This window comes from Danio aesculapii, chromosome 20, assembly GCF_903798145.1.
Source record: "Danio aesculapii chromosome 20, fDanAes4.1, whole genome shotgun sequence".
Classification (NCBI taxonomy): domain Eukaryota; kingdom Metazoa; phylum Chordata; class Actinopteri; order Cypriniformes; family Danionidae; genus Danio; species Danio aesculapii.
In genome coordinates this window covers 49,680,320-49,700,584 of record NC_079454.1, presented here as the reverse complement: position 1 = coordinate 49,700,584, position 20,265 = coordinate 49,680,320, and the positions used below count along the sequence as shown (strand labels likewise).

General features: G+C 34.3%; 1 protein-coding gene across 1 annotated transcript in view; it reads left to right on the top strand.

Moving 5' to 3' along the window:
- Positions 1-20,265, top strand: part of cfap61 (cilia and flagella associated protein 61) — a 99,740-nt gene continuing 79,475 nt past the window's right edge. The window contains exons 1-10 of the mRNA XM_056445531.1: positions 1-143; positions 970-1,129; positions 1,199-1,275; positions 3,428-3,495; positions 3,584-3,701; positions 7,799-7,931; positions 15,298-15,495; positions 15,560-15,619; positions 16,353-16,474; positions 19,382-19,421. Coding sequence (XP_056301506.1) covers positions 1-143; positions 970-1,129; positions 1,199-1,275; positions 3,428-3,495; positions 3,584-3,701; positions 7,799-7,931; positions 15,298-15,495; positions 15,560-15,619; positions 16,353-16,474; positions 19,382-19,421 — 1,119 coding nt within the window. The remainder of the gene's footprint in view (positions 144-969; positions 1,130-1,198; positions 1,276-3,427; positions 3,496-3,583; positions 3,702-7,798; positions 7,932-15,297; positions 15,496-15,559; positions 15,620-16,352; positions 16,475-19,381; positions 19,422-20,265) is intronic.

The following is a 20,265-nucleotide window of genomic DNA, read 5'->3' as shown; positions in this document are numbered from 1 at the left end:
ATGAGCACTATCACTTCATCCAACGGTAAAGCTGAAAGTGTGACCGTGAGGAGAACTGAATGGTCAGATGCTGAAGAGATCAATAATCTGATCAGTCCTGCAGCTGTTGCCGTGTTTGGGAGACTCAGTGTCATCAATCTCCTGTAAGTAAGAAGAGTTATGAATATTTTTAACCATATTTTGACTTCATATGGCTATAGATGACTCTATCTTTTGACTTTATAATTAGTTTTTTAAAACCTCATAGGGAACCTATTAAGCCTCTTTTTACAAATGTAAAATAAGTCTCAGATGTCCCTAGAGTGTGGATATGAAGTTTCAGCTCAAAATAGCAAACAAATAATGTTTTATAACTCTTTGAAACTGACCCCTTTAGACTTTGATTCAAATTGTGCCATTTTGGTGACTGTCGCTTTAAATTCAAATTTCAGATTGTGCTTTTTTTCAAAAGAGGGCGGAGCTAGAAATACCTATGTGTCAACATAGTGGCAGATTCAAAAACAAGACTAACTTTTTATAATGAGGGAGAGGTTGTCACTATTCGGCAGGGCTTTCCCCCTCTGGTGACGCATTAAAATGTCAATCAAAGTGTTTCTGCAGACTGTTTTTATCAAGTGTGATTATAAAAGATAGAATTAGCTGCTTATATTAACACACTGTAGCCACACAACTGTGTTTAAACCCTTTATAAAAATGAATTTTGCATATTAGATCCCCTTTAAAAAGATAATTTACATACATTTATTATCCGACACATGTATCTAAAACACTGTATAGCTGCTATATTTAATTAATTAAAATATCAATCAACTTAATATTTATACATTTACAAATATTCTGCCATTTTCTGTTTTTCCTTTGATTTTGGGTTGATATTTAGACTTTTTTATGAAGTGGATTTTTACAATTCTTTTCATACAGTGTGTGTTATAGATCATTACAGTACATTTTTCTCTTTTGTCTTTGCAGTGAGAAAGCTAATTTAGCCGTGACCCTGAGCTCCAGTAAGAATGATGTTTTGGCCCATGCGTCTTTCTCAGATCACCCAATAGAAGAGCTGGTGGATCAGGCATGCTGGGAGAATCTGCTTCAGAGTTACTCCAGTGCAGAGAAATTGACGGTAGGAAGAGTAAATGAAACCTGATGTCCATTAGTATGCAGAAGGAGTTTCTGATAGTCTTGTTTTTCTTTTCTCCAGCCCATGAACACTCTCTTCCTGCGGCTGTTTGTGGCTCAACCTGGCTTCTCCATAGGGGGCGCTAAAGAGATAGTCAGGTAAACTACTGTACTTTTTTATCTAATATGCTATCATTTCTTATTTTTCTTTAGATTTTTTGGGTTTTATTCGGACTTTGTATGAGCTGGATTTAAAAAAAAAAATAAGGGGGATTAGAGGGAGATTTTTCTCCACAGGGGGGCGCTATAGAGATAGTCAGGTAAATACTGTAGTTTTAATGTTCTGCTATTTCTTATTTTTCTTTAGATTTTTAGGGTTATACTTGGACTTATTTATGAGCTGGATTTTTAAAAATAGGGGATTAGAGGGAGGTTTTCCTCCACAGGGGGCGCTATAGAGATAGTCAGGTAAATACTGTAGTTTTAATGTTCTGCTATTTCTTATTTTTCTTTAGATTTTTAGGGTTATTTTTGGACTTTTTAATGAGCTGGATTTTTAAAAATAGGGGGATTAGAGGGAGATTTTTCTCCACAGGGGGCGCTATAGAGATAGTCAGGTAAATACTGTAGTTTTAATATTCTGCTATTTCTTTATTTTCTTTAGATTTTTAAGGTTATATTTGGACTTGTTTATGAACTGGATTTTTAAAAATAGGGGGATTGGAGGGAGATTTTTCCCCATGGGGGGTGCTAAAGAGATATTCAGGTAAACTACTATACTTTTAATCTAATATTCTGCCATTTCTTTAGATTTTTAGGGTTATTCTTGGACTTTTTATGAGCTGGACTTTTAAAAATAGAGGGCTTGGAGGGAGATTTTTCTCTATAGGGGGAGCTAAAGAAATAGTCAGGTAAACTACTGTAGTTTTAATGTTCTGCTATTTATTTTTCTTTAGATTTTTAGGGTTATACTTGGACTTATTTATGAGCTGGATTTTTGTTTAAAATAGGGGGACTGGAAGGAGATTTTTGTCCATAGGGGCGCTATAGACATAGTCCGGTAAACTACTGTAGTTTTTATCCATATTCTGCCATTTCTTATTTTTCTTCAGATTTTTAGGGTTATATTTGGACTATATTTGGAGGGAGATTTTTCTCAATAGAGGGCGCTAAAGAGATAGTAAGGTAAACGACTGTATTTTTTATCTAAGGCTCTGCATGTGAATATGGTAGTTTCCTTGAATGTTATTAAATATAAAATAAGGCATTATTTAGTTAAATATGTGCTAATTTGCATACACTTCTAGCATACTGAACATTGTTGGACTGTATATAGAGTTGAAGTCAAAATTATTAACCCTCCAGTGAATTTTTAAAATATTTCCCAAATTATGTTTAACAGAGCAAGGAATTTAATTTAATTTTAATTTTTTATTTAATTTTAATAAATTTTTTTAAACCATCTTAAGGTCGATATTATTAACCCCCTTACACCAAATTTTTCCCTATTGTCTACAGAACAAACCATCGTTATACAATAACTTGCCTAATTACCCTAACCTGCCTAATTAACATAGTTAAGACTTTAAATGTCACTTTAAGCTGAATACTAGTATCTTGAAAAATATCTAGTCAAATATTATTTACTGTCATCATGACAAAGATTAAAAAAATGATGTATTAATTATCTAAAAGTTATTAAAAATATACAGAGGGGCTAATAATTGCGACTTCAACTATATTGTTTTGCTGAAAAAAAAAAGAAAAAAAAAATTATATATATATATATATATATATATATATATATATATATATATATATATATATATATATATATATATATATATATATATATATATATATATATATATATAATAATCATAATTAATTATGAATTAACATGTCCTAACATGAATGCAACTGTAAAGTTTTATACATTCTAAGTTTTAAAGATTTTATGGTTCAGTGCAGGAGAAAAAACTCAATTTGAGGAAACAGCCTTTAAATTATGTGTTGTAACTGACAAAGTGCAATATTAGAAACACGTAATAATATTTTGAATCTTTTCTTTCTATCAAACTGAAAGAAAACACTTTATATATTTTAAGTCGCAGTTGAAACATATTGGTTCACCTTTGAGCATTAAATTTCTTCCCTATTGCTGCTCATTGCTTTATTTTTCACGTAATAAAACGACAGTTATTTGGTTAGAGTGGATATGAATCTTGTTTTAGGCAGCACAAATTGAATTGGCTGTACAGCAATGCCATTCAGTCAGGTTATATAGGATTTGATCTTTATTTTCTTCCAGGACTGTTTTCAGTGCGATTGTGGAGCTGGAACACATCTGTCTCCTGACCCCATATGGAGGTGCACTTGGTAGGAAATAAATGCACATGGACATTTTTTGTGTGCTGGCGGTGATGGCAAGATTGTTCAAATGATGTCAATTTTGTCTTTATATCAGAGGCAGCGCTGCAGAAGATCTTTGAACCCATGACTTCTGTTACGGATGAAGCTCAGTATTCAACTTATGTTTGTCATCGACACAATCACAGTCCTCGACTGCACATCCGCAAAGCCAGGTAGGTTTACAAATCACCCAATCATTCATCTATTTTGTGCATGCCAGTTAAGTACGTTTTGTAAATACAATTTATATTATTTTTAATTTATATGATATATTCATTTTTAAATAAATAAATAATAATGATAATAATTTAAAGCAAACATAAAATTACTATTTATATATATTTATATGAAAACAAATGAATATTTTTCTCCATTTCTCAGTAAATATAGGCAGTGTATTTTGGTGCATTTAAACAAAACAGATTTTTTAAACAGATATATTTGTTAAATATTATTTTACTCACCAAACATATTTAGAAATTGAAAGATAATAGAATTAAATTCCAAAAAGCAAAATACTGCAAAATACTTTCAAATAAATATTTCCTTTTTTTGCTTCTCTTGATTTTTCCTCTATTATAAATTTGTATTTAATATTTTTCTCTAACATACATTTGGCTGTACTAGTTTTTGGACCGTTATCATAAGTTATTTTGTTAGATAAGCTCCAGATTTGGCTTCAGTACTGACTAATCTAATGCATATGCACAAATATAATAGTGTATAGTTTCCTATTAAAAATATTAAATTAAGAGATAGATTTGTGAGGGGTGTACTTATATATGCATGTATGTATACACACACACACACACACGCGCACACACACACACACACACACACACACACACACACACACACACACACACACACACACACACACACACACACACACACACAAATATAGGTAATTCTTCAACTACGGGCACTTTTATGTCTTTTGATCATATCTCCAAAAATATATATAATTTTGTTTAAATTCCTCTTTCTTTGTCAAACTAACAATAAAACCTACTAAAAAAAATTTACAACCTTTCTATTATATATTTTTCATATTATTCAACCTCCTTTTAGGTGTCAAAATTACTGTTTTCACCTTGTCGCACACCCAGAGTTTTAAACTTTAACAATGAAAATAACATTTTTAAATATTATTTATCTGGTAACTATTAATGTATCTTAATTAAGCACTAGTGAAATAAGTTAAATATTTTATAGTTATTAATGTGAGACTATTATCAGTATTATTTTTTATACAAAATATAGCTGTCGCACTGTATCAGTGTCATTTCCACCACAACACTAATATTGCTTTAAAAAGTTTGTGTGAAAGATTATTTAGGTGGTTTCTATAAAAATGAAGTGTACCATCTGAGAACATGTTCAAGATGGAGAAAATTTTTATCAACTCATGGAGAAAAATCAAGATAAATATTGCTTGAAAAGGAAATACATTTATTCTACGTCATTTCAAAACATGTTGTACCTTCATGATCTTTTCTAAAAACAAACAAAACTAAGGTAAATAAGAGTGTTTTGTATACATGAAAGGCTAGTATCAATTCGAAGCTAATCGGTGAAGCTATTTTTCATTTTTTCACAATAAACTGTTGAAATGTCATTTCCACCACCACCCTGTCATTTCCATCACCACACACATTTAAAACAAATTCAGTTTATTTATTTTTTAATAAGCTCTTAACCAAACTAATATTAAATTTTAGAGTGTGACACAGGTGTACAATTTAGCATACAACTAATTTATTTCATTGACAAATGTATAATTATTATATATTGTGGAAAGATTGGTTAAAAATGATCTTAGACAATGTTTGACTGCCATAATTTATTTCATTTTGAAATAAGCTGTATATTGAGATGTAGTGGAATTGACAGTTCACGGTGAAAAAAAAATGCTTCCCTTCTTATCTAAGTTTGTCCTCTTACAGATCTTAAAACTAGACAAATTGTTCAAACTTTCGAGGCTATGTTATGTTAGTTTTGAACAAGTTTTTTTACTCAACTTCACAAGGCTAAAAGTGCCCGTAGTTGAAGAATGGCCCATATATATATATTTATATACACATATACACACATTTTTTTATTTCTCTTGATTTTTGCTCTTTTAATTTTTTTAAATCTATTTTAAACATTATATTTTAAATATTTTTCTCTTGTGGGTACTAATTTCGGATCGTTCTCATAAGTTATTTTGTTAGATTAGCTCCAGATTTGGCTTCAGTACTGACTAAACTAATCTATATGCACAAATATAATAGTAATATAAAAAGTTAAAGGGGGTGTACTCATACTCATACTCATACTCATACACCTGAAACTGTTTATATATATATATATATATATATATATATATATATATATATATATATATATATATATATATATATATATATATATATATATATATATATATATATATATATATATATACATATACATACATACAGTTGAAATCAGAATTATTAAACCTTCTTTGAATTTATTTTCTTTTAAAAATATTTTCCAAATTATGTTTATCAGAACAAGGACATTTTCACAGTATGTCTGGTAATATTTTTTCTTCTGGAAAGTCTTATTTGTTTTATTTCAGCTTGAATGAAAGCAGTTTTAAATTTTTAAAAAACATTTTAAGGTCAAAATTATTAGCCCCTTTAAGCTATATTTTTTTCGAGTCTACAGAACAAACCATCGTTATACAATAACTTCCCTAATTATCCTAACCTGCCTAGTTAACCTAATTAACCTAGTTAAGCCTTTAAATGTCACTTTAAGCTGTATAGAAGTGTCTTGAAGAATATCTAGTCAAATATTATTTACTGTCATCATGGCAAAGATAAAATAAATTGGTTATTAGAAATGAGTTAATTCTGACTTCAACTGTATATAAATAAATAAATAATATTTATTTAATAATATTTAATAAAAAAAAATATATATATATATGCATACATACACACTCACACACACTTTTTATAATAAATTATGATTAATAATTTAAGTAGAATAAATTTAATTAATATTTAATTTAGAGCATAAAATGACAATTAATCAAATTAAGATAAAAAGCTATTATTTCAGACATGTTTATATTCATCAACAAACTATATATTATCACAGACTCAAGGTCTAAAGAAAAATAGCAACGCACCAGGAAATATGTAATCACATACTCAAAAACAAAAAAAACAAACAAATGAAGAGATTTCTTAATTTGACTGATTGTCATTTTCTATTTTTGTAAAAATGCTGTAAATGCCTATTATTCTTATTGGAAATGTTTACATTTTTTTAAACGCCTTCAGAGAATAAATCAAATATTAACATTATATTTTATTAACTTTACCAAATTAGCTTTTAGCTAGTTTAATACAGGCAAATTTCAAAGCGCATGTGAAATAATAAGAATATTATAAGAGTTATAGGAAAAATTTTTAAATATTGAATCGCTTTTTATTTTAAATAATGGACATATCATTAAATAAAAATATATAAGATATCAATGGCAATAATAAATAGATTATTGACTAATACATAATTACAATAAATATTTACATATTTAGGCAGCACCGTGGCTCAGTGGGTAGCATTGTCGCCTCACAGCAAGAAGGTCTCTGGTTCGAGTCCCGAGTGGGCCAGTTGGGATTTCTGTGTTGAGTTTGCATGTTCTCCCCGTGTTGGCGTGGGTTTCCTCCAGGTGCTCCGGTTTCCCCCACAGTCCAAATATATGCGCTTTAGGGGAATTGATGAACTAAATTGGCCGTAGTGTATGAGTGTGTGAGTGAATGAGAGAGTGTATTGGTGTTTCCCAGTACTTTGTTGCAGCTGGAAGGGGCATTAGCTGCGTAAAAAATATGCTGGAATATTTGGCGGTTCATTCCACTGTGGCGACCCCTGAAAATCAGGGACTAAGCCGAAGGAAAATTAAGTTACACATTTAAATTGCCTAATATTTAGCGATTTAAAAGATGACAAAGAACTTAGCATTTAAATACACTGCTAATAATGTAACATTACAGATAGATTTGAAAGAAATAAAAAATGGTCCTGAAATAGAGCCTTTTTTCCTATTTGAGCTGAACTGCCATGTTTCTGTGTAATTCTGCAGTTTCATCTTGTGTAAAGCCAGTCGTAATCCATGTCTAGACGGTTTTGGTTCTGCTGTACACAGTTTATATCAATATACAGTTCATACAGAACATTTGCAGCTCAGCGACGTATTCAAATCCCAGTGCAATATCTTTTAATTCCCCAGAGTGGAAGATCACGATGACCTCATGCACATATTTGGAGAGCAGATCACGCCACTGGTGGAGACACACGGGCCGTTCGTCCTGTCTGAGCTCATCGAGACACAAGACCAGGAACACCACACAGCCGTCTGTGAAGTTAGTAGTCAGGGCTGTTTTTCAGACTATTGCCAAAAACACTGCTTCTTCATGCACCTGTCAGTTTTCAGATGCTGAACTTTGAGATGGTGTTTTTTTTTCTTCAGTATAATGTAAAGAAAACATCAAAAATACACTACTAAAGGCCCCATGAATTTAAATAACGTTTTTTAGATGTTCGTATCAGCATTGTAGGTTTGTAGGATATCTATAAGCTAGTGGGCTTCGAAAACGTTTTGCGTTTAGAAAATATAGAACTGATATAAACACGTAAAGCTTGCAGTTTGACACTTTCGCCTAAATGGATCAACGGTTTTATTTACGTCACCTCATACTTCAGTTTCTCATTAAATCTTCTGACCAATCAAATGCTCTCTAGTATCTGAAATGCCCCGCCCCCTTCAAGACGCTTCACATTTGATGCACTTGAGCTCAACCACTCTCACTGGCAGATAGGTGATAAATCAAAATGTTATTGGCTGTTTTTGTTAAAGGGGAGGAGCTACACTATGTCCCACACTCTCTTCATATTTCGGTTAAGATGACGTCGAATATATGGACAGCATGGTGGCTCAGTGGTTATCACTGTCACCTCACAGCAAGGACACTGGTTCGAGTCCCGGCTTGGCCAGTTGGCATTTCAGTATGGAGTTTGCATGTGCTCGTGTTAGCGTGGGTTTCCTCCGGGTGCTCCGGTTACCCCTACAGTCCAAACACATGCGCTACAGGTGAATTGAATAAACTAAATTGGCCGTAGGGTATGAGTGTGTGAATGTGAGAGTGCATGAGTGTTTCTCAATACTGGGTTCCGGCTGAAAGGGCCTCCGCTGTGTAAAACATATGCTGGAATAGTTGGCGGTTCATTCCGCTGTGGTAACCTCTGAAATAGAGACTAAGCTGAAGGAAAATGAATGAAGGAATGAATTACGTTAAATAAAAAAAATGCACATTTTAAAGCACTTCAACTTAATAATTTTTACAAATTTAAATGGATTAAACATAAAAGAAATTAAGCTGTCCTACCCCAAAATCAACAAATTTTAATTAAGTAAATTGAACCAGCAGCAAAGGTAATTTTTTTGAGTGTAGATTTAAATGACAATACCTATTTTTAAAGCTTGACCGTGTGGAAAAATACTATAGTAACTTATAGTAAATACTTTAGTGTTTTGGAACCATACAGTAGTAAAGTACTTGAATTAATCTGCTTTGCTGAAATTATAGTAATACAACAAATACATTGTAAAAATATGCATAAATTAAACATTTTTTAACCATACTATAGTAAAATGCTTTGGTTCTATAATAGTTGACATGGTAACACAAGAACTACACTGTAAAAACAGTTTTTCATATTGTGTAAATAATGTTTTTATTTTTTTACATACATAAGCTTAAAAAAATATTTATGAATGGAAAAATCTGTGAATCACAAAGTACGAAAACTGTTATTTAATAGTTTTTTTTTATAGTGTACTATAGTAATATAAAGAAATCACTCAATACTGTAGTTTTCTGCAACTGTAGGGTATTTTATACTACAGTATACCAAAGTTTACTGTTGTAAAAACCAAAGTATCTCCTAAGAGTTAAGTTCAATAACTAGATAGATTAAAGCTAAATTATGAATGTTATGTGGATTGAACTAAACATTACACTACCTTTATGATTTTAACTTAAGTTCACTAAAATAAATATTCTTGCTTTAAGGTAACTAAACTTGGTTACATGTTGGTACACTGTTGACATAAAAAAGTTAATTAAAGCCAACATATCATACCTAAAAAGTGCAAACGTGTACCTCATAGTATCTTAAACGTACAATAGTAAACCTTAAAGGAACAAAAGTGAATCTTAAAGGTACTAATGTTCACTAAGTGCACCTTTAGAACCAGATTTTATACTTTGTTATACTTTGCTAAGCCACACCCAAAACCGCCACCCTCCAATTGTGGCTTAGCTACCGTATCTACGCGCAGGAGCTCTGTCAAGCTTTCGAGCGAGGGAAACAAGCCAAAGCGCTGTGCATATGGATTGTGCAAATCTCATAGCCGGTATCCTAAAAGTTTGGACGGGGTGGTGGATTTTTTTCCCCTTTTCAAAACCTTAAACCCAATGGGAAAAATGCCAGCGTGGATCAAGCTGTGTGAGGGGCGCTAAAAGAGCGGGGTTGAGTTGGTTTTGTTTTCGATATTCCTGACACATTCAGTGATAGACGTCAATAACTCACACACCTCTTACCCTAAAAAGATCTAAACTGTGTTTCCTACAAAAATACAAAGCAGGTCATGTTTCACAGCTGTCTTTTTCTTTTTTCGCTTGATATTATGAGCACTGCTCCGTTTAAGCCCTCACCATAGTAGTCATACTAATAGTAGGGCTGCTCGATTATGGGAAAAATCATAATCATGATTATTTTGGTCATAACTGTAATGATGATTATTCAATACGATTATCAGTTAAAGTCAAAATTATTCTCCCTCCTGTGATTTTTTTTTATATATAAATATTTTCCAAATGTTGTTTAACAGGAATTTTTAACAGTATTTCCTATAATATTTTTTCTTCTGGAGAAAGGCTTATTTGTTTTATTTTGGCTAGAATAAAAGCAGGTTTAAATATTTTGAAACCTATTTTAATAGCTCAATATTATTAGACCCTTTAAGCCATATATAGTTTTGATCGTCTGCAGAAGAAACTACTGTTATACAATGACTAGCCTAATTACACTAATTAAGCCTTTGAATGTCACTTTAAGCGAAATACTAGTATCTTGAAAAATACCTAGTAAAATATAATGTGCTGTCATCATAGCAAAGATAAAAGAAATCAGTTATTAGAAATGAGTTATTAAATCTGTTATGGTTTAAATTGTGCTTTAAGCATCTTCACTGTAAGAAAAAAACTTCAGCTACAAAAGTCCTTCAGTCAAGAGCAGTGAGGGATTTTCTCCTTTTGATGTTTGATTACTAATAAAAACAGGCGGCAGCAGGAAGGAATATTGCGCTGTCACTTTAAGAATAGTGCGGCTCTGATATGGTTTCTCTTTCACGTTTCTCGATTCTCAACTTGTTTATCACATAAATGAGCGTTAATATGAATAATCACTAAACACCGCGCTCTCAAATGTGCATGTATTTGACCATTAAAGCGCTCACATTAAGATGGCGTTAGATGTGTGTGCTCTGCTCATCTCCGAGCCTGTCTGAGGCCATGCATGGCGTGCACACACACAACAGCATGTGCTCTTTTGCGCTTTTAAAAATATGAACGATTTGAATGTACATCAGTGAATGATGCGCATCCCGTGCTGCAAAAGTTACATTACAGTACATGCTTTTAGTCATTTTCACGTGGAACTGAGCTTTGTAGAGCAACAAATGTGTACAACTGGAAAGGGGGCGGTATATGATGCAATAATCGTTTATCTCGATTAATGGTTTTTCATAATCGTTAGAAGCCGAAATCGAAACCAGATTTTCGATTAATTGCACAGCCCTAACTAATAGCAATCATATTTCCATCTGCTTCAAGCTACGAATATTTGAAATTACATATCAACAGAGCAAAACCGAGATGTGATCACAAACTGAGCACTTGCAATCAATATACTTCACCCGCAGCTGTTTTTCAGTAATTTATATCCCTCATGGCCATGTCAGAGCCACAGTTCACTGATGTTTTCATCTGTCTTTTGGAGATTTAGTCATTAGTGATGACGTTATACCAGGTTAGTGTCTGCTTTTATATTTGGTGGTAGGGAAAATCTATTTGTTCAATTCTGATATTTATACTTTGATTTGCATTTCAATTCATTTATTTCTTTCACTGAACTGCAAATTAGAATAGAAACGGTATAAAAAGCACACCAACATACTGACAGATATAGTTACTGTACATTGTTATGGGTCAATGATGCTAATATTTGGCACTAATCCATCAATTTCCCCTCTCTGGCCTTTTCTTTCTATGAATGAATTATGTAGCAGCACTGTCCATGTACGTTTCCTCGTCAGTTAGTAACGCTATATTTCATTCACAATTAATCTAACAGGCTTTTTGGCTAAAAAAGGGAAATCACAGTTTAATTTGTTAGTATTAGATTATTTTTAAATTTCACCTCTCCCGCTGTGCATGAACTAAACTGTTGAATGGTTAGCGTATGAGGCGGCTATGCTAACCTAGCTTTAATTTTGATTCAATTATTTTCTAATCAGTTGCGTATCATTTCATGTATATACCCCTGTAATTCATACTGCAGTCCTTTTTTGTCTGGCTTTCTTGGTTATCTCACCTGTTCGCCAACAATGACTATTTATATCTTTGGCCATGTCTGACACCGGCGCAGTATATTGTAATAGACGTGCCAGGTGCGAAAGCTTGACAGGCGTAGCAACAGTAACTAAGGAGGGAGGGGCTTAGCGAAGGGTCAATTACCCTAACTTGCCTAATTAACCTAGTTAAGCCTTTAAATGTCACTTGAAGCTGAATACTAGTTTCTTAAAAAATATCTAGTCAAATATTATTTACTGTCATCATGGCAAAGATTAAAGAAATCAGTTATTAGAAATGAGTTATTAAAACTGTTACATTTTAGAAGAAAAAAAATCTCTTCGTTAAACAGAGATTGGGGAGAAAAATATACGGGGGGGCTAATAATTCAGGAGGGCTAATAATTCTAACTGTATCTGTATAAAAAAAGTAATAACATTCCCACTGCATGCGCACAGTAAAGAGTAATGACAAATGAACCCTTTTGTCTTTGTAATGTCATTCAATTCAAGGCAACTGAAGGATTTTGGTCGCCGTAGTTCAACTTTGCATACTGCGAGGCGGGTCAGAAATTGTGTTAGTTTGTGTTTTCTTAGGAATGACAGGACGACAGATCGCCTCAGTCTCTCCCCTGCGGCTCATGCTGACATGTGCTCATGCGACATATGGCAGACGAGGCTCCTGCCCTGCCAAGACATACTCACACTGAACATATTGTGTCCAGACATCTGTAGCCGTTCTGCCTTTTGTCTGAATGTCCCGACCGTTCAGCGGGACAACTGTACTACATTGCCCAGGAGGATTACAGCAGGGTTTTTCTTCTTTCCAGAGAAAACTCATCAATTATTAAATAGCTGTTGTTTTTCTAGGCCTTTTATGAAAGGTTTAAATTATATATGGGTATATCTTATGAAATCTGTCAAGAGCATGTCCAGGTCATATTTTACTCCGGAATCATAAATGCCAAAAATAAAAAGATATCTTAAACCAAGAAACATTTACGGGAGAAGCAAAAATGACTGTAAAAAAATGTATTAAAATATAAATCAATAATAATTTTATCAAAAAACAAGCATGTTAAGTACATTTAAAAAAGGGCGTTTGCTGTTTGTTAAACCTACTTATTTAAAAGGAGCTGAAACGGCACAATTATGTTTTCTGGGGCGGACAACTCAATTGCTTTAGGTTCAATCCACTTAAATTAGTAAAAACTAATAAGTTAATTTAATTCCTTCATGTTAGGGCTGCACAGTATTAGAAAAATTTGACATTGTGTTATTTTTTTCTCAGTGATATTTCCAGTGCATCCAGAAAGCATTCATAGCGCTTCAGTTTTTCCACATTTTTTTATGTTACAGCCTTATTCCAAAATGGATTAAATTCATTTATTTCCTCAAAATTCTTCACACAATACCCCATAATGACAATGTGAAAAAAGATTTTTTGAAATTGTTGCAAATTTATTCAAAATAAAAAAGCTGAAAAATCACATGTACATCAGTATTCACAGCCTTTGTTCAATACTTTGTTGATGCACCTTTGGCAGCAATTACAGCCTCAAGTCTTTTTGAATACGATGCCACAAGCTTGGCACACCTGTCTTTGGGAATTTTTGCCCATTCCTCTTTGCAGTACCTCTCAAGCTCTATCAGGTTGGATGGGAAGCGACGGTGTCCAGCCATTTGCAGATCTCTCCAGAGATGTTCAATAGGATTTAGGTCTGGGCTTTGGCTGGGCCACTTAAGGACATTCACCAAGTTGTTGTGAAGCCACTCCATTGATATTTTGGCGGTGTGCTTTGGGCCATTGTCCTGCTGGAAGATGGACCGTTGCCCCAGTCTGAGGTCAAGAGCACTCTGAAGCAGGTTTTCATTCAGGATGTCTCTGTACATTGCTGCATTCATCTTTCCCTCTATCTTGACTAGTCTTCCAGTTCCTGCTGCTGAAAAACATCCCCACAGCATGATGCTGCCACCACCATGCTTCACTGTAAGGATGGTATTAGCCTGGTGATGAGCGGTGCCTGGTTTTCTCCAAACGTAACGCCTGGCATTCACTCCAAAGAGTTTAATTTTAGTCTCATCAGACCAGAGATTTTTGTTTCTTATGGTCTGAGAGTCCTTCAAATGCCTTTTGGCAAATTCCAGGCAGGGAGTGGCGTCCGTCTGGCCACTCGACCATACAGGCCTGATTGGTGAATTGCTGCACAGATGGTTGTCCTTATGTAAGGTTCTCCTCTCTCCACAGAAAAACGCTGGAGCTCAGACAGAGTGACCATCGGGTTATTGATCACCTCCCTGACTAAGGCCCTTGTCCCCCGATCACTCAGGTTAGATGGCCGGCCAGCTGCAGGAAGAGTCCTTCAAACATCTTCCAGAAATTTCTCTGTAACCTTCCCCAGCCTTGTGCCTCGAGACAGTCCTGTCTTGGAGGTCTACAGACAATCCCTTTGTCTTCATGCTTGGTTTGTGCTTTGACATGCACCGTCAACCCTGGGACCTTTTTTAGACAGGTGTATGCCTTTTCAAATCATGTCCAATCAACTGAATTGACCACAGGTGAACTCCAATGAAGCTGCTGAAACATCTCAAGAATGATCGGTGGAAACAGAATCTACCTGAACTTAATTTAGAGCTTCATGGCAAAGGCTGTGAATACTGATGTACATGTGATTTTTCAGCTTTTTTATTTTGAATAAATTTACAACAATTTCAAAAATCTTTTTTCACATTGTCATGGTGGGGTATTGTGTGAAGAATTTTGAGGAAATAAATGAATTTAATAAATTTTGGAATAAGGCTGTAACATAAAAAAATGTGGAAAAAAGTGAAGCGCTATGAATGCTTTCCAGATGCACTGTATATAGTATATACACAGCATGCACAAATATATTTAGTAAATGTAAATGTGTATTTTGGATATGATTAATCGTGATTAACAGCACTAAATAGAATAGAACTACTACATGAGAAAATAATTTTTGTGCAATACTTTATGACTTTGCATCACGTTTACCTCACGTTATGAGTATTCTTACAGAATTGCAAAAAAATGTAATGAAAGTGTTGATTTATGTGTTGATTTACATACTCAGAGTGACGGAGCAGTCGTTGGCTTCATCAGTGTGAGCGCTCACACGAATCTGAAGCTTCTCAACAAGTGCTTTGAACTTGGAGCATTTGAAGGACTGAGAAAGACAGATCCATCTCAACAAGAGGAACCGCATCAACTGCAGGAGGAAAATCCTGCCACTGATGCTCAGCAATCTGATGAAACCAATGAACCTGTGGAAGTGAGTTTCAGAAGAGAAGTTCAGCATGTTAGACTGTGTTTTACTAACCCAAATACTTTCTCAGGGTGAACAGACGACAGAGGAAGAGATGGCAAGAGGAGACCAGTCTACTGACATATCTCAGGTCAGAGATAAACACCAACTTTGAGATGTTGTGTTAACTTCTTAGAGAATTATGCTGCATTTTAATAATGGGTTATACAAGTCTGAATTATTACCCCACCTGTGTATTTTTCCCCCAATTTCTGTTTAACAGAAGATTTTTTTCAGCACATTTCTAAACATAATAGTTTTAATAACTCATTTCTAATAACTGATTTATTTTATCTTTGCCATGATGACAGTAAATAATATTTGATATATAATACTATAGATATATAATATAATACTAGATATTTTTCAAGACACTTGTATACAGCTTAAAGTGACATTGAAAGGCTTAACTAGGTTAATTAGGTTAACTAGGCAGGTTAGGGTAATTAGGCAAGTTATTGTATGATGGTTTGTTCTGTAGACTATCAAAAAAATATAGCTTAAAGGGGCTAATAATTTTGACCTTAAAATCGTTTATAAAAAATTAAAAACTGCTTTTATTCTAGCCGAAATAAAACAAATCAGACTTTCTCCAGAAGAAAAAATATTATAGGAAATGCTGTGAAAAATTCCATGCTCTGTTAAACATCATTTGGGAAATATTGGAAAAGAATGTCATTATGCAAGAGTAAGCTTGCAGTGTGGTGAACGCACTCAGGACTGTTTGCCAAGGATGTTTTGCACAGACTGATTTTTTTAATTCATAAGACCTCAATGTATCATCAGGAGCCACATATATCAATTTTGTTAATTTTTCCTACTAGTCAGAGCACACTGAGTCATGCATTAAAGAAACAGTGGACTGCTGTGAAGATTCTGAACCAGACGGGCCTCCTAATGCATTCTGCATCCAGCTCTTCACCATGGAAAAGAAGTTTGAAATGAGGTAAAAACTTAGAAAAAAATATTACATGTACATAGTTCTACATGTATCGACAAACTCTAAAATTAAGATTCATTTACATGAAAATTATTCATTCATTATTTTTCCTTCAGCTTAGTCCAATATTTACCAGGGGTCGCCACAGTGGAATGAACCACTAACTATTCCAGAAAATGTTTCACACAGTGGTTGCCCCTCCAGCCGCAATCCAGTTCTGGAAAATACTCACATTCACACACTATGGCCAATTTAGTTTCAACGATTCACCTATAGCGCATGTGTTTAGACTGTGGGGGGAAACCGGAGCAAGCAGAGGAAACCCATGCCAACACGGGGAGAACATGCAAACTCCACACAGAAATGCCAACTGACCCATCAGGGACTCAAACCAGCGACCTTCTTGCTGTGAGGTGACAGTGCTAACCACTGAGCCTATGAAAATTGCATAAAAATTAAACATTAAGTATCGAAATTAAGTTTTGACATTTTTTTTGTGGTTCTTTGAGCAAAATGTCCAGTAACTTCAGAAATAAATGTCCAGTACAAGTACAGCAAATGTACAGAATCTTGATTTAATAATGTTTCTATATTTACTCTAGAAAGAAAGATAAAAACACAATTTTTGTAATGCAAACGTGGACATTTGTCATGGAAAAACACTGTTGTGATTGTATGTGGTGCAACTTTAGCAATACTGTGAAATACAGTTGAGAGCAAAATTATTAGCCCTCGTCTGAAATGTTAAATGTTTTTCAAAAAACATTTTAACAGTTTTAACAAATATCTAATTACCAATTTCTTTTGTCTTTGCCATAATGACAGTACATTATATTTTACTAGTTATTTAGCTAGACATTCAGCTTAAAGTGAAATTTAAAGGTCTAACCAGGTTAATTAGGCAAGTTTGGTTAATCAGGCAAGTCACTGGACAACAGTGGTTTGTTCTAAACAGCCAAACGAGAAAAAAAAGTCATAAAATCCAAAGCAAACTAAATGAAATAAGAAAAATATGTAATAAGAATTACTGTAAAAATTTCCTTGCTCTGTTATTCAGCACTTAGGAAATATTTAAGAGCTAAGGCTAAGGGGTAATAATGTTGCTTTCAACTGTATGTCTTTTTGTTCAAGGCCAGACAGAATTTGCAGACAGTTTTTGCTATTTCTGCACAGAATTTAGTAAAAAAAATATGTGTGGATTTGCGCAGAACAATTTTTAGAATATACTAACTAAAATCTTAAAACATGAAAAACAGTCACTTGTATTTAAGGTTTACCATGCAAATCTAATTAGATATACACTACCTGACAAAAGTCTTGTTGTCAATCTCAGTTGTAAAATCCACAAATAATAACGTGACTTCTAGTTGATCATTTGGAAAAGTGGCAGAAGGTCACTTTTCCGATTAATCGTCTGTTGAACTTCATCCCAATCATCACAAATACTGCAGAAGACCTACTGGAACCCGCATGAACCCAAGAGTCTGACACAAATCAGTCAAGTTTGGTGAAGGAAAAATCATGGTTTGGGGTTACATTCAGTATGGGGGCGTGCGAGAGATCTGCAGAGTGGATGGCAACATCAACAGCCTGAGGTATCAAGACATTTGTGCTGCCCATTACATTACAAACCACTGGAGATCTTCAGCAGGATAGCGCTCCTCCTCATACTTCAGCCTCCACATCAAAGTTCTTGAATACAAAGAAATTCAAGGTGATCCAGAATTGGCCTGCCCAGTCACCAGGCATGAACATTATTGAGCATGTCTGGGATAAGATGGAGGAGGAGGCATTGAAAATGAATTCAAAGAATCTTGATGAACTCTGGGAGTCCTGCAGTAACGCTTTCTTTGCCATTCCAGATGACTTTAATAATAAGTGATTTGAGTCATTGCAGAGATGTATGGATGCAGTCCTCCAAGCTCATGATAGAGTCAGACACAATATTAACTCTTTTTCTGTTCAGTGACAAGACTTTTGTCTAAGCAAAGTCAGACCGTACTGTCCTAATTAAATCATTAAAAATCAAGGTATGATCATATTTTATTTTGGTAAAGCAAGCGTAATCTAGAGGCTTTTGCCTTTCATATAAGCCACTTCTGATACCAAATGATCAACTAGAAGTCAAGTTATTATTTGTTGTTCCTAAAACTTCATGACCTTTGCCAGGTAGTGTATTTTTTGCAGCTGCATGCTTGAAAACAAGTTTATATTGGTGCATGTCTGTCTGCTTGTTAAATTCAATGTGCATTTATTTGTTGTTCCTAAAACTTGGATCGGCGACAAGACTTTTGTCAGGTAGTGTAAATATTTGTTAAACAAAGCATATCTCTTTTATAAAACATCTACTAAAGAACAGAAAATATTACTTCACAATCTGTATTGTAAAAAAATCTTATAAACATTAGCAAATTAGTCAATAATTTTACTGAAATTAATATAAAAACTGAATAAAAATATTGTTTACACACATTTACATAAGTAAATAAATAGACTCGATGGGCTTTAAAAAAAATCTGCGGATTTCTGTGGGCACTGATTCTGTGTGGGTCTGCTTATAGTACAGTACATCAGTAGTAAGTCAAAAGTCCGAGAACTTGTAGGCCTACTGGTTAAATGAAATGTGGTTAACTGAAAGCGGTCTGTCTGTCTGGCCGAGCTCCAGTGGCTGCTGTAGAAATCAGTCTGAGTGTTATTGGCTCCTGCTGCGCTGGTCTGTGTGCCACCTTATTGGCCAGCTGTTATGGAATATGGAGGCCTGTCGCTCCCCACAGAGCATGAACATGTAATTAATGAGTAGAATGCTTAAAGTGACAGCGAGACCGACTAGACCACACTCTCTTTCTAGTGGCCAAATCAATGCGGCTATACTGAACAGCTTTCATTTCTTTTGTCATTTGTCTTTTCCTACAGATCAGCCGATTTCCTGCCGTACCTGTTCAAACTTTTCCCGGTAAGTGCATCAGCTGGCTAAGTAAAGGGAATATTCAAATGCATAAGTATTAATTCAAGTCAAGTCAAGCTTTAATGTCGTTCAGCTATATGTGTGTACACAAAATGGAATGAAAGGCTGGACAAAAGAACAATATTTTAACCCCTACATAACTAACATACCAAAGTGGTAATCTAGCTATATAGCCTACTATAAATAGTTAACTATACACACAACCTAAGACAGACTATACAAGTACTTTTCCTGAAAAAAATCAACAATATTGTGTGATATTTTGCACAAAAGAGGTGTTTAAAGGGTCACGAAACACCAAAACCCTTTTTTTAGACGTTTTTCCCACGTTGCTAAAACACTATTAGTACACACATATTTAGCTAACAAGTGAAAATTGGTTGTTTTGCGTTGTTTCGATCAAATTCGTTCTTCCCGATTGAAATTCTGAAGCTACGTCACAGCGATGAGATCCTTGTGCAAATTCCAGCGTGGAGACTGGATGTCTGTACCGGCGGGTACAATGTAACGTCTATGAGTTATCATCATCAATCATAAGAAAGACTTGGTTCGAACTAATCAGCACGCTCTATTGTGAATGAGGTGCAACTCCATTAATATGCATGATATAGCTTTGAGAACCTTTTACCTGTTACAAAGAGACCTGTTCAGAGAGACGCCATGTTGTGCTGCAAAACAAGCGGAAGAAGAAGAATTGTTTGGAGACGTGGATCATCGTTGTTGCGTTTATAAATGTGCCACAACGAAGGTTTTGTTTCCATTTTACTGTGATGAGGGCACCGATTGCGTGTGGACCCACATGTATGGATTACAGTGGTCTGCTAACACGCAA